The 14,861-nt window shown below is 43.9% G+C and overlaps 1 protein-coding gene across 1 annotated transcript in view; it reads right to left on the bottom strand.

The window, feature by feature from the left end:
* Nucleotides 1–1,614: 1,614 nt before the first annotated feature.
* PANX2 (pannexin 2) overlaps nucleotides 1,615–14,861 on the bottom strand; it is a 32,827-nt gene continuing 19,580 nt past the window's right edge. The window contains exons 2-3 of the mRNA XM_035128399.2: nucleotides 7,880–9,331; nucleotides 1,615–5,352 (exon numbers count right to left, since the gene is read on the bottom strand). Of these exons, the coding sequence (XP_034984290.1) occupies nucleotides 4,964–5,352; nucleotides 7,880–9,331 (1,841 nt within the window). The 3' untranslated portion in view covers nucleotides 1,615–4,963. The remainder of the gene's footprint in view (nucleotides 5,353–7,879; nucleotides 9,332–14,861) is intronic.

The following is a 14,861-nucleotide window of genomic DNA, read 5'->3' as shown; positions in this document are numbered from 1 at the left end:
TGATCAGCAAGCCCTAGACTCTGTGGTTTAACCCACAGCGCCACCTGGGTCCACCTGCAAAGTACATTGGCTGATATAGAGATGGTCAGGACCCAGCACCCTTCATACGAGTGCAGGGTGGGGAGTTTGGAAACCAGGTCTACTTACTCCTAATCTGGTATGCCAACTAGTATTCCCACTGGAGCACAAGCTGTATCAACGAATGCACAAAAATGATAGCATTTATTGGTTTTTGGAAGGGGAAAAAGGAGCTCTGCAGCTAACAGCCATTCCGCACAGTGGGTAGGATGAACGATGAACTGTACTGAGTGTGTGTGGGAGGTCATGTTTCTGAATTTCCCCCTATATAATGTTTCAGCATGTAGTAAATTGGTACCTAGGGGGGAGGTCTCTGCTAAGCCTTTCTCCCTCTTAAATCAGTTTTCATGTGGGGGAAACACCATGCCCACCCCCAAGCTGCAGTCTGAAGTGGCGCAGCCCAGAATTCTGCCAACTTTTTTTGCATAACAGAGAGGCTGAATGCTTGGACAAATCACGTGACCCTGGTGCAATCTGGTCACAGAATTGTCCAGAACGTACGAGTGTGTCGAGGCAAATAGTGCTGTAGGTGACTTACCTAATTCTTTTATGCTGGCGTGTTAGAGATGCGTGAGTTTGTGCAAAGCCGGACATATATAGAATCATCTGTGTGAAAGCTTTGGCGCATCAGACATTCCACTTTTGTAGCTCTTTCTGGGAAGAGGAACTAAAAACAGACCAGAAGTCAATTCTATGAGAATTGTGCTGTACCCAAAGTTATGTGGAAACATGGGGAATGTTAAAAAAATAATGATCAGTAAAATAAGCAGTATAGTCAACCTGAAAATTCATATGCTGTCGGCCTCATGTGACAAGCTGATTTTTTTTTATATAGCTACAGAGTAGCAGCAATGCTAAAAGGTAGTTACCGGTATACAGTAACCAAGGATGCTCTCCTAAGCCCATTTACCTGGGAGTGAACCCCATTTAAGTCAATGGGGCTTACTCAAAGGTAGGAATGGACCTGCCCACTTCAGTTCTCTTAATTTATTATTTTTCCAATCTTAAAGTCACATTTTTCAGCAATTAGGAATCTTTTTACGTCCTCCAATGTCAATGTCACATGTAGTGAAAATTATGTTCATTTTTTGTGCTTCTTCTATAGCTACTAGCACAACACATTCGTGTCTGAGGCTATTTGAGTTTTAAAAAAGCATCAAGGATGTGGGCCCCACAAGCTACATTTCTTTGTCTTTATGAACCGCCAGGCTCTCATGAAATGCCACTTCGTTTAATAAGATGACGTCGCTGGCCTTGTGCCGAGACTGTGCAGTAAATAAATGTTCCGTATTTCCCTTCGAAAAACTGCTTGTTGTTCCTAGGAAACATGCATGTGGAAAACATGGAAAGTGGGCGACAGTGATGCTCTGGAACGGTTCAGCATTCATTTGATTGGGTTTGCTTTTGGTTGTTAATATGCAGCACCCAGCAGTTATCAAACCAGGCACTTTAGATAAGAGTACTTATTTTCCCAATAAATGCTCTTAGGAAAATAGAGCAGCGTTCTAATGATAAGACAGTAGACACAAACCGTATTGAGAATATTTATTTGCTTTCAGTGCTATTTTTCAATAAATACGGGTGCCATATTGATTATCTGAGGTAAAACAAATGAAAAAACACTCAATATAGACCCATAATTTGTGCAGTGTTTTCTACCGTTATACATAAATGTCAAAATCTTCGATACTGACTTAAACATTGCTTTAATAAAAACTTCTCCTCTCCTTAGAAATTAGTCTGTTATTGCGTGCTATGTTTTCCTGTGTGCCTTTTGAAAACTACACTAGATATATTTCTAAGAAACTTGCCCATCAAAGTTATAGGAAGAATCAGGCCATGAGGACGCACTTTGGGCCAAAAGCAAGGTAAAGATTGCTCGGAAATGACGGTATGTTTATTACAGAGCTTGTTTATTACCCTCACTAACGGATGGCCTGGAATAGCAACGTGCTTACAGGCACGCCGTGCTATCTTCAAAGGTGCAACCCATTGATTTAAATGAAGCTACACCGACATTTAAAGCTACTTGAGTGCTTTGCTACACTGGGCTTTTCTATACTACTGGTTTACCACAGGTGAATGCTGAACATGTGAGTGGCATAGCCAGAAGCTGGCCTGCAGCATCTGCCCTGAATAAAAGCATCTGGGCAATCGGTTTGCTAACTCAGAAGGAAGGTGACACTTGCCAATGTCTCCCCCTTGCAGCCCTTGGCACGCCCTGAAAATACGCCCCGGAGGATTGCAGAGCCCTCCAGAACAGCATGGAACCTGGATTGGGGGAATTACAGAACATTGCTTTCCCCAACCCACCCCCTATATTAGAAGGGGTGCCTACTGGAAGAAAAGGCGTTCCATCAATGGAACAGCAGCACTGGATTTCACCTAGTCCAGATGTTGAACAGCATCTTGATAGGCGGCCACAGGTTGGCAAACCCAAGCTTGTGTCATTTGCTAAACATGAGTTAAACCATATTCCCCCACCCCAAGCAGACCTGGTGTAAAGGGACAGAACCTCATATTTTGCCATCAGAGCTAGTTTGCCCTCTTCTCCCACCTTGCCTTTGGCTTGCTCACACTTAACCCTGTTCAGACACTGCTTTTGGCCTGTGCTATCTTCCACACAAAGGCCAAAACATGTCGTTTAAGAGCTCTTCTATAGGCCGATTTTCTGCTGCTGCGCAGTTCCACATTCCAGAGATTCTGGCCTCTTCTCTTTTCTCTCCACCTCCAAAATATCCCATATCCTTTAGTAGCATCTGTTTCCATTCTAAGGGGAAAGCAGATCCTGTGAGAATGATGGAAGAGAGGCTACTTTCGAAGGACAGTAAACAGCAAGCAGTGGGTAGCAGTAGCAGCTATCCATGAGTGCTATGCGTATTCTCAACCAACATTTGCTGATATGGGTATGCTATTAATTTCCTTCTTCTCAAGAGGGATTATGAATGCGGAGCATTCAATAGAAAGGCGCCGCTCTCTCTCCTTTGTTAAATCAGTCTCTCTGGGTGCACCAAAACTAGCAAGTGGTGGTGTGAGAAGCTGAGATTCAGAACATGGCCCTAGGTGCCACAATTCAGCTGTGTGAAACTTTTAACTGTCCTTGACTGGAATTTCTGTTGACATTTCTAAAGAATGACTCAAATGCTGACAAAAAATACTGTGTGCTGTGCAATCCTTCCATTATGATCCATGCTACTGCAGACAAGAATTTTAATGTTTGAGTCACACCCGCTGCATGTGGAAAAGCAGCACTTCTGAAAGAAAATAGTGCGAACATTCCTCTCCCCTGCATGCAAGCTTTCCATACACGGGCAATTCTTAAAAGCATGGAGAATCGTTCCAACTTGCAATCCTGCACCTACAACTTGAAGTGATACAGTCATGGAAGGTCTGTACCACGTGGTATTTCCTGCACATTTGAATCTGCCCTTATTCAGCCATGGCTCAAGAAGCAAAATGTTCAGAGGCAAAATCATTACAAGCTGGATGAGTCAAGATTTGTTTAACCTGTGGTAAGCTGTAGTGTAAACAAGTCCTTTAAAAATACTCAAGTAACCATCTGCTGAAATACCACACCACTGGAGCAATCCACTCTTACTGGATATTTTTTTCATTGGAATATCCTTCACATCAGTGAAGCACCTTAGAAGTTTCTAACCTAGTTTTGCAGACGTCATTCTATGGACAAAAATAAGCAGCCATAGGACAACCCTCTTCTCTCCGCTCTGCTAAAATAGAACATCTGACTCAACATTCACCCTCATTCACAATAAAATAGACATTAAAAAAATAAACTCTTTGTTTTCGTCACCTCTCGCAACACATATGAATGTACTAAAGGGCAGGACGTAGCTCTTCGTTTCCTCATTCATAAGTGCAGCAGGCTGGCCAGTTTCAGTTCTCTTTACACTGATGCTGGTGGAAGACCAGTTGCCACTTAAGTTGCTGGCAGGGCCGGCCCAACTATTCGGCAGAGTGAGATGGATGCAGCTCTGTTTGCCATGTAGCCCGGCTTGCACCTGCTAAACTAGCCTGCCGCCCTCAAATATGGTGGATGATGGCCTGTTGTTGCAGCATGCGGAATGCATGTTGTGGCAAGCACTCTCCTTCTTTTCCTTTGCCTCAGGTGGCAAAATTTTTAGGGTCAGCCCTGGTTGCCCAATACCCGTGGACCAAAATACAGCTTGCTTACAACCATGTCATTAAGAACACACACACCTGGCTGTTTTTTGTTGTTGTTGTTGTTTCTTTTCTACCTTAGAGACAAAACACGGTGTTGCTCCTGCCTTTTAAAATGGAAGAATAAATATCATACATGTTATGTGCTTCACTACTTTACTGCAGGAGATGGGGGTCCTGTGACTCTCAAAATGCTGTTAAGACTCTGCCAGTCATGGCCCAGGTGGCCAACAGTGAGGGATTATGGGAGTTGTGGTCCAGCATCATCTGAGGGGCTCCAGGTCCCCCCCCCCCCGCTTTACAGAGAGTGAGCTCAAGTACCAAGGCTATAAGTGCTTTGTTTAAGAAACACTGTGTGGCATGCGCTCAAGCACTTTAAATATTTTGATAGTTGTAGTAATCCACACAGAACTCATGAAGCTACAGCTAACGTCTTTGTGCTTTGTTTCTTGGTGTTCCAAGCATAGTAGTATATAATTTGGTTGTCATTATTATGGTGATTATTGTTATTACATTTTGCAAGCTATCGATAAGACGCACTGACACTACCCTGAACGACCGATTTGGAGTATTGGTGAAACCAATGGTCTGCATTTCGGCACTCCATGCTCATGCAGTAGATGGCATTGGCAGAGCAGCATGGTTCACGAGACAGTGGCACTGGGAGGTGGGCCACCCAGCTGTGATCAGCGTCAGCTCTGGGCCGTCAATACTCTACAGAGTTCACCATTGCCAATGGCTCATCAAATGTCGCCAACATGACTTGCTTTGTGGAAGGTCTGGAGATGATGTCTCCTGCCTCTGTGGGCGAGTGAATTCTATTGTCTAAAGATTCATCTATAAGGTTTGACACTACTTCTTCTTCTTCTTCTTCGTGGTTTTCATACAACGTATTGATATGCAGAAGAGGGTGAGCAGCATTACAGTGTAAGGCAGGCACTGGCTCTGCTGGGCTTATGTGGGGCAGAGTGACCTTTTTCGCAGCACCGGAAGTTGCTATGTGGTTGTGATTGCAGGTGAGAAAAGTCCCGGTGGCAGGCACAGTCCTGCATGTGTTGTGAGAGTAAAGGATATCTTTCCCCGGAACAGAAGATCCTAAAAGAGAAACAAAACACTTTTTAAATCATTGCTCACTTTTCATACACCCAACAGGATCAGCTCTGGTATTCATGTTTTGTGGGTTCATCTCCATGAAAACAAGCAACTGGGGGAGGCTACATTCTCCATGGTCTACACTCCAATATAGTTGGACAGAGTATCTATAATAGGATCCTGAATCATCTTATGCGTCTCTAGGCCAGTTGACACATTAGCCTATCAAAGCCTCTTTGTCCCTGTAGTGGCCACTGGTTTCAACAGCCACTACAGGTACCTGATCTGGAGAACCTTCTTCCAGCCCTCAGAAGGACAGCAAGAAATACTCACCCAACCTCACCTAACTCACTTTTTTAAAAAAACTTGAAGGTTAAAAAGGAAGTTACCTGTTTTCCTTCCTTGTTCTTTCTAGTATTTGCTGCTCTTGATTTCAGCTGGGAGGAGACAGAGCAAGGAAAACCAGCTGGCATCTGAGAGAACAAGGAAGAAGAACAACAACAACAACAGGGGCAGTGACTCTTTCTCCGCAGTCAGAAAAGGCAAGGATGCTATGGGACTGAGCGCATGGTGACACCTTGGGCACCTGTAGAGGCCGCCAGAAGCATGGAGATGCACAGGATGCTTCCTTAAGAGGCTAATGCGTGAACAGATCCTGAGAGACCATCACCAGGTGTAGAAAGCCTAGCTGTCTGGGAAGCTATTTTAGACTCTGGTGCTGAGAACATTGCTCCAGATTCTCAGAGAAACATACACAGAATTCTTTGAGGAGGGATCCAGAGGGGAAATGCCAAGATATTCACTGGCTCTCCTCTCCCCCATGAAAATCAGAATATTCAATTAGGATGTTCATCAGAGGCTGTTTTCTATACAGCCCTATCTTCTGAAGCGGGCGTCTATTGAAGAGAGTCTTTTCTGCATTGACCCTTGAATTGTGGTGGAACCTTCTCCCTAGATATTTTTTAGATGCCAAAGCCTACATTATTCTCTCAGTGTTTTCATGTCATTTTAGAATATCCGACCCTCTTTTTAATTGGGTGGTTGTTTTAAATTTTATTTATTGGTTCATTATTCCTATTGTTTTTATTAACAGCTGCATGGTTTTATTGTTTCTACCTTCTTTTAAGTAGCTTTCTTGAAGTGTGGAAGCTGGAATATGGAAGCTGGAGGATAAATTCTTAAAAATAAACACCATAAATATTTCAGCATACATGAAAGCAGGGTATTTTAAGCAGCTGACGTAAACACCCAAAAGCCAAAGCAATAAAAATATGATGTAGCATTATTTATAGAAGAGCTGTAGCCAGAATATATATTAAGTAAAAAAGCAAACAAACCTCAACTGCTTATATCAAAGTAGCTGTATTAAAACTAATGGGATTGCTCAGGACTAAGTAATTTGATGATGGGCATAAACTGTCTAGGAGAGCTTTAAGAGCATATTAATGCTACAGTTAAATAGGTTTAAGAGTTATTCTCCTCAGTGAACTGTAGTACTGCGAGGGGGCAGCTGGGAAGCAGAGAATTCTCAGTATCCTCAACTATAACTCCCAGAATTCCTTTGAAGGAAGCCATGACTGATTAGTACAAAACTCATATAAATTTTCCTAGTCTAGAAATACTCCTGAGTGATGTTGAAAGAGGAGTAATTTGCACTCTTAATTTCCCCCGAAAAGGCAAATTCTACAAAGCAATTTAACTCTAAATATCCCAGCATTTGCACCAAGAGAATGGAAAACCTGAGTTATTCCAGAAAGTTTTCCAGAACTCCTTCTTTAAGTCCCTAGTGTAATTTTTGATCATTGGTCTGTATCAGATGGAACAAGACATGAAAACGTCTCCCAATGACCTCATGCAAAGGAAACCAAAACCCAGGGTAAACACTGGAACTCTTGAAATCCCACCACTTGGGAAACTGGGGTGCAATTTACATAACTAATACGGCCCCATTCTGCATTTGTTCTGCTTCTGCTCCAGTTCTGAGGCTCAAGTCATTCAAAGTGAACCAACTTCCTAAGAAACATCAGTTGACACGCGCAAAAGGAATAAAAAGCTTGATTTTTGCAAGAGCTCAGACTGAATTATCGGAGCATCTGAATGGACAAGAAGACTATTTTTTTTAAAAAAAAGTTAAATTAGTGAGTTAAAATTTAAAAATCAGCTGCAGATATGGGTGGCTAGCCTCTAGGTTAAGTAAGAGTGTATGCAAGAGGGGGGAAATTCCTATTGACAAGTCGCAGGTTCAGCTTACATCCCTGGGATCTGGTTTCTATTTCTGCATGCGCAGAATCCCACGACTCTGCAGTCGCACCTTCCCATCCTACCTCCTCCCATACGACACATATTGATTCCAATACGGAAGCTACTGTATTGGTGTGATGTGAGATTCCAACCATGTGGAAAGCAGCAAGCAACCCTGTCCGGGGAACTTCTAAGTAATTGTGGAGAGAAACACCGGAAGGAATTTTGCAAGCAGCTTTTGCATTTGACTTGGCCCCCATGGGACAATTAGCCACAACATTCACTGTACCTTTGAGGGAAGAAGCGACGTGCACAATGACTTTCTCTTCTTGGCTTAAAAATCCACTCCCTTGGCTTTTGGATGTTGCCATAGAGGTAATAGGCTGAATCTCTGGCTTGGGTTTCTTACTGCTCAGTAGATACGGATGAACGTCTAAGGAGAAGTGCCGTGTATGTTTCTTCTCATTGCCTGCACCGGAGAGGGTGGCAGATTCGTTTTTGTGGGCTGAAGAAGCCTGAGAGCTTTTCGAGTTGGACTCCAGCAAAGGGGCAACCAGACTGTCCGTCGCCGTTTTCCGACGCACGGGCTTCGGCTTCTCAGGCTTGTTGTTTTCAACCTTCATAATAGCCAACTGCTCTTTGAACGGCTGGGGAAGAGGATTGGAACTTGGGATCCACTTCATTTTCTTCCGGGGTCGCTTAATGACCAGCGGTTCGCTCGGGTCGATGTCCGCAGGATCAATGCTGGGGTCGATGGTTTGTATCCCGGAATCGCGCACGGTTGGAGTAACATCGTGATTAGACTGAGCGAGCGCCGCAAGCAGCTGGCGCACCACGTTGTCATACATCAGATCGCTCTCGTTGGTGATGAAATCCAAGCGGTTCAGCGACTTGATGTGGTCCCGATTCTCATTGCAAAACATAGCCAAGATATTGATGTCGCAGAACTGGGACTTCTGCCACTGCTTTTTGGTCTTTATTCCGACCTTGTTCAGCTTGTCAAAGATGAAGTTGGATTTGCGGACTATAAAGAGGTGAATCAAATTGATGAGGATAATCAAGTTCATGAAACAGAGGAGGAAAATGTCTACCCCGGCAATGATGCGCTGGAGCTGAACTGACGGCAGTTTGCAGTTCACCCGGATGAGCAACTTTGAACTGCTCGTTTTGTCGGGAGGCTCCCCCAGAGCGCACGTAAACTCGTTTTGCTTCTGCGTGGCGTAATAGGTGGACAGGTAGGTGATCGGGAAGATGCTCAAAAATATGATGAACAGATGCCGCGCAAGGTAAAGTTTGGCTAAGAAATTGCTGCGTCCCCTCCGCTCCAGGTATTTCTCAAATAAGTTTTGCTCCGGGCTCTTTTCCTTTTCTGCATTCTCGATTATTTCTCTTTTCTCTCGCTCTGTAATCCCAGGGCCTTTGGACTGGATTTGCTTTTCGATTTTTGGCGCACGGCCTTCGGCTGCTCGGTGGTAGCAGTTATCTATCTCCTGGAGCAAAAAGTTAAGTTCAGAAGTCAGCCTGGTGGAGGCCAGGAATTCCCAGCCAAGTGCTGGAATGTACATAATACCAGCAAAAGCCAGCAGGGCATATGGAAGGAACTTATGCTCAAACAAGGAGGGCCAGCGGCTGGCATTTACTCCTGGCAAGGCATCTCTTAGTTCTGTCCAACAGTATCCTCTGGCATACAAGGCTTGGTCACGGGTGAAGTTGTGTGGTGTGTAACAGTATATTGGCTCCTCTGTATAACAGAGAGAAAAGTCACTGCTGTGCATTTAACCTACAAAAAGAAGCTCTGCAAAATAAATATTTCATAAACTATATCAATTTTCGTCTACTGTATATTTAAAATAGCATCAACGTGCATAAAACTGCACCACTCTAATTGCCATGCCCAACTTGATCTTCCTAATTGTGATATAAATCTTTACGTTCCATAGATCTGCATAGAGATCATAGCTCTTAAACTTGGGTAGTTTACAGAGGAATCTGTAAACCTGAAAACTCTAGGATGAACTTGAACTAGCAATATCATTGAACACTTATAGCAATTGTCTTGGGGGAGATTTCCAATGTAAACCATAATGTGCTCTGGAAAGCAAATGAACAGGATGCTACTGCAATACAATAAGCGAGGCTTTGTCCATATAAAACAAGAATTTTTGCTGCGTTTCTCCTTGAACAGGCACAGCCTTACTATTTCAAAGACAAGATACATTTCTGTAAGAACATGTGACTAAGCAGATTTACTATATTATTATTTCCTTAAAAACCCTTTGAAGCAGGAGGTGCAGTGAGTCAGAGAACTTTCCGACCTCCTTGCAGCTGCATGTTCCGGCACCGGGGGGGGGGCGTGTCCTCGGGGCGTGGCGCCTGGCGCAGTGGGGGTGCACGGCGTGTGTCTGGGGTGTGTGTGGCCACAATGGTACCCCCCTCCCCAGTGGTGCTGGGGGCAGTGCGCTCCCCCCGCTCCTCCTTGAAATCCTTAAAGCAGGTGTGGTGGAACCATTTGGTCCTGCAGGTCAGTTCCTTATCAAATCCTAGCCTCACAAGCCAAATTTGGCAGGCGTGAGGGACTGCGTACCTGTCAATCACCTGACCTCGCATGTTATCAGGTGATATCCTCAGATGTTATCGGGTGCTTTGACGTTCCAAAGTCAGGACTTCAAAGCACCATGCAAGGCTTGCTGCAGGCAAGGCTTGCATAGCCAATCTAAAAGGCTTTGGCTCTGCCACCCACAAACTGATGGACAAGCAGAGCTGAAGCCAGCTTTTCCTTGACATTGCACCACCAGGAGTGCACTTTAAGGTTGTCAATTGCGGATTGGCAGCTGCATCTCTACCTGTGCCACACCTGATGTCATATATGACAAAAGCTGTAGGGCAGGTAGGTGTGGTTTGGGGTAAAACAGCCTCATGGGCCAAAATTGAACCCTTGTTTGACCTGCAGACTGGAGGTTCCACGCTCCTGGCTTAACGGAACAGAAGCTCTGACTATACAGCAACAATATATTTAAAGAACTTGGCTGCTCAATGCTGCGCAGCATTTGTAAGTCCTACATTCTCTTTGCTGTCTCCAGATTATTCTCTGTGAGATCTGTATAATTCATTCTCTGCTTGTACTCGGACAGAGAAAGGTAGTTTAAAATTATCAAAGCCTAGGACCATGGCGGCTGTTTACCTCTCATGTGATAAAGGAACAGCTGCTGTGTTCTAAATTTTGGAGCTTTTAAAAATAAGTCCAGAATGAGAGGCCCAATCTCTATACAGCAATGTTCTCATTTCTATCTGGCCTGTCTTGAAATCATAGCCTATTGGGAAAGGGAACAGAATCCGTATCCCAACGCATCGTATTCCAAAACAGTGGGCAAAAAACAGCCCGTGGTGAATTTAGCGGTATGGAAGCCCCCTCAAAGCATTCTGGATTCGAACACCATATTATTCAGGGTAACAAAATAACTTCTATTCATAACTTGTGCAGAGCTTGTTTGTTTATTATAAAACACGAGACAGGGTAGGTGACAGCCAACAGCTTTACTTCCTTCTGTATCTATGTTTCCATGGGAAACTGCTGCAAGCTAATGATCGATGTAAAGTGCTCCCTTATAATTTGAACACCAAGACGTTTTGTGGTGAATGCCACACATTTTCTACAGTATGTGGAGAAAAGCACAACAGCTATGATTTTTAGAAACCCACCAGCCATATCTTGGCTATATACATTCTGTGTAGATGAAGCTGTGCAATGCCCTGTAAATCATCTGGGAACCCAATTAAAATATAGATTTAAGTACATAATGGGTTGGTTTGACTGTAGCACTAAACCACTGTTAAGTATTTTTGACAGGGAGCACAGGCTCCTCTCAGGTTTGTGTGTTCCCTTCTTTTCTGGTACAGCTGGGAAGAAGGGTTGGGAAGCGTTCACTCCCGTTTTAAGTAAACTACAGCTCGCTGTGTCTTCTGAACTCAGGCAAACCGTGGTTACTCTTAACCTATGACATCTTCAAACCAGACTTTATGAAGCTGACTTATTTCCACTAAACATAGTTAAAAGATTAGACATAGTTCAGAGAACAAGCTAACCTGTGGCAAAAACAGAAGCTGAAGCTCTCGGATCATTACTTCTCATTACGACACCGAAGGAAGGCACAAGCCCAAGGGAAGGCTAGGCTCATTCTTGTAACACTAAACCATGGTTACATCTCAACACAACCAACGTTTCTCTGTATGGATATTGAGTGATCTAGAATCCAAACAAACACTTATCCTTCAGGGATGCATATTTTTAACTTTAAATCTTGACAACTTTGACCAGGAGTCAGCAAGGTTTATCTTGTCTGGGCTGGATTGGTCCCGTGGAGATCCCTCCATGGGCTGGATCGCGTGCACAATTTCCGGCGTCTGGGCAGACGCGATTTCCGGCACTGCGGAAGCGAGTCCTCAAGCTGCGCCAGTTTAGCGCAGCCCGTGAGCGGGCAACTCAGTTTGGGGGCGGCTCGTGGGCCGGTCAAATGACCCCCGCAGGCCGCTTTCGGCCCATGGGCCTTAGGTTGCTGACCCGACTTAGACAACTCAGGCTGTGTTAGTGTCTTACAATAATTTAAAACGATCAGAAATTAAAATCTAACTTAAAACATAGCCTCTGCAACCCACTAAACCAGGGATCTCATAGCACTTTCTGATACAAAAGTTCTCACCATTCTTCTAAAGATTGGGGGAGAGCAACCAACCAGTCGGCTAACAGAAATCCTGTAACCATGACACCACTTAAGAGTAGGACTGTAAATCTTATGGCTGAATGGAGAAGATTTCCTTCCACCCCAGGGATGTACTTAAGAAAAGCATTTTAATTTGTCCTACATATGTGAATGTCTGCCATCCACTGTACTGTATAGGCAAAGACACTTCATGATACTGTTGTGGGAGTAAAGTCATTTCTCAGCCACTCAAGCATGGGACCAACTCCTATTGATGGGATCCTGCCATGTGCGAGTCTGCCCACAATGCACTCAGTGCATAGAAACACAAGGACTGTCAACAATATCTCCATATAAGCTCCACTTGCAGTAATGATAGGTCTTTTGCATGTGCTATAAAATTATTAATTCAGTTAGGAATGCCTTGCTTCACTTGTGTGGGAGGGTCTGTCTAACTGATTTCAACAGGGCTGCAATTAATTTTGCCTCATTTGTGTAGTTTGCACTGCCAAAGATTATTTTTTTGCATCTGAATATTTGTGTTTGCCGCTAAGTATTCTGCAAATGTTTGCTTTCAAGTGTTCTCTTGGGAGAAATTTACTGTGCCATACAGTGACACAATAATAGTTTTGGGCAAGGGATCTGCATGGGTGAGTCTACTTATTCTGTATTCATAACAGCTCACAGATGCTCCTTTACTAAATGCAGGAGATGGGCTAAATTATTCACAGGGCCCTGGCAAGGAGCTCCTAAAATAATGCTATTAACATCTAGCTTTGGGAGATGTATACTGAGAGTACAAAGACTGCCACATTTAGGTGGGCTGTGATCACACAACCATAACTCAGGCTACCATATCGGATAAAGTCATATCAAGGATAGCCTTCTGTAAGAAGCTACCTCAGCTGATTCATATTGTATGATTTCTGGAAACAGAGTGACTCCCGTCACGGGACACATGAAGAGATGTGTTGTGTGAATGACCTCCACATCCCATACACTTCCTGACAATATTATGGCCAGCAGTTCCCGAAATACCTTGGTAGTAGATCTCATCATGACTTAGCGCAAGCTATTCAACATCATTCAACATCAAATGAAGGCAATCACTTGCAAAAAAAAGGAAAGGAAAAAAAGGGACTACAACTCCCATCATCCCTAGCTAGCAGGATCTGTGGTCAGGGATGATGGGAATTGTAGTCCAAAAGCAGCTGGAGACCAACGTATGGGAAACCCTGCTAGTATAAAGAAATAAACAACTCATTAGTAGCATTACACCTCGCCTGCTTAAAACCACACAATCCCAGTACAACTTCTCACTGCGCATAGTCACGTGTTCAAAATGGAGATATTATCTCGCTGCCAATTTTGGATTATTCCTAATGGAACTGCATGGCTATCTATACTTTTCACACGAAGCTGGTTACCTGTCTCCCCCCCCCTGAATTAAAATATGCTCCAAACTAACACCGACAGGGCATTTTATAGAATTGAAGAGTAAGAAGGTGAGCCCATTCCTAGTGTGTTTCTGCATGAGCTGCTTTTCCAAGTTCACCTCCTGATTGGAAAGAGGCAAGCTGAGAGCAGTGGGTTGGCACAGGCTGGTATGCCTCTGTGGATGGGTGACCCAACGGGCTGGCGCAGGAGGGACAGACTAAAGGATTGGTTTCTCTTCCTCTCTGCAGTCAGCATGGAAACCAAGGAGACTTGCAGATCCCACTCACTCGTCTGCATGGAAATCTGATTCATTGGCTATGGCCAAAAGGGAGGTTGCTAAGCAGAATTACTATACAAAACAGGCTCCGGAGGATTGAGCTGATGAGACCAAGAATGGGCCCAACAGCCAAGAAGGTGGTTTCTACACATGCTATAGGGGCAGATAGGGCTCATCAACTGGGAAGGTTGCCCATCTAGGAGAAGGGAATCTCTAATCCTAAACATCCGCTGCCCTGTTTTGAACATGTAGGTGTGAACCATGTCTTTAGTACAGTGGTACCTCGGGTTAAGAACTTAATTCGTTCTGGAGGTCCGTTCTGAACCTGAAACTGTTCTTAACCTGAGGTACCACTTTAACTGATGGGGCCTCCTGCCACCGCTACACGATTTCTGTTCTCATCCTGAAGCAAAGTTCTTAACCCGAAGTACTATTTCTGGGTTAGCGGAGTCTGTAGCCTGAAGCGTCTGTAACCTGAGGTACCACTGTACTGCTAATTCACATTGTTCAGGATTTCATTCAAAACAAGAAGATCAAGCAAGAAAATACATGGCAGGCTAAGTGCCTTAGCAATGCTAGAATGTCTGTGCTATCATCAATCACTTCTGGCCACTAGGCTGCTTATTTTAAGCTTTAATTGTCACAGACTGAAAACTGCATTTTAATTTCCTCCTGACCTCACTTTTTACACATACACATACTACACATACACCCCCCTCCATGTTCCTGCTGACGATAATATTTAGCACACTTGATGTAGTGATTCTAGATCTCAAAAACATTATTATTATTATTATTATTATTATTATTATTATTATTATTATTTATACCATGCCCATCTGGCTGCATTTCCCCAGCCA

Source organism: Zootoca vivipara, chromosome 10 (genome assembly GCF_963506605.1).
Source record: "Zootoca vivipara chromosome 10, rZooViv1.1, whole genome shotgun sequence".
NCBI classification, from domain to species: domain Eukaryota; kingdom Metazoa; phylum Chordata; class Lepidosauria; order Squamata; family Lacertidae; genus Zootoca; species Zootoca vivipara.
Note: the sequence above shows the minus strand (reverse complement) of the source record. Positions and strands in the feature narration are given on the sequence as shown.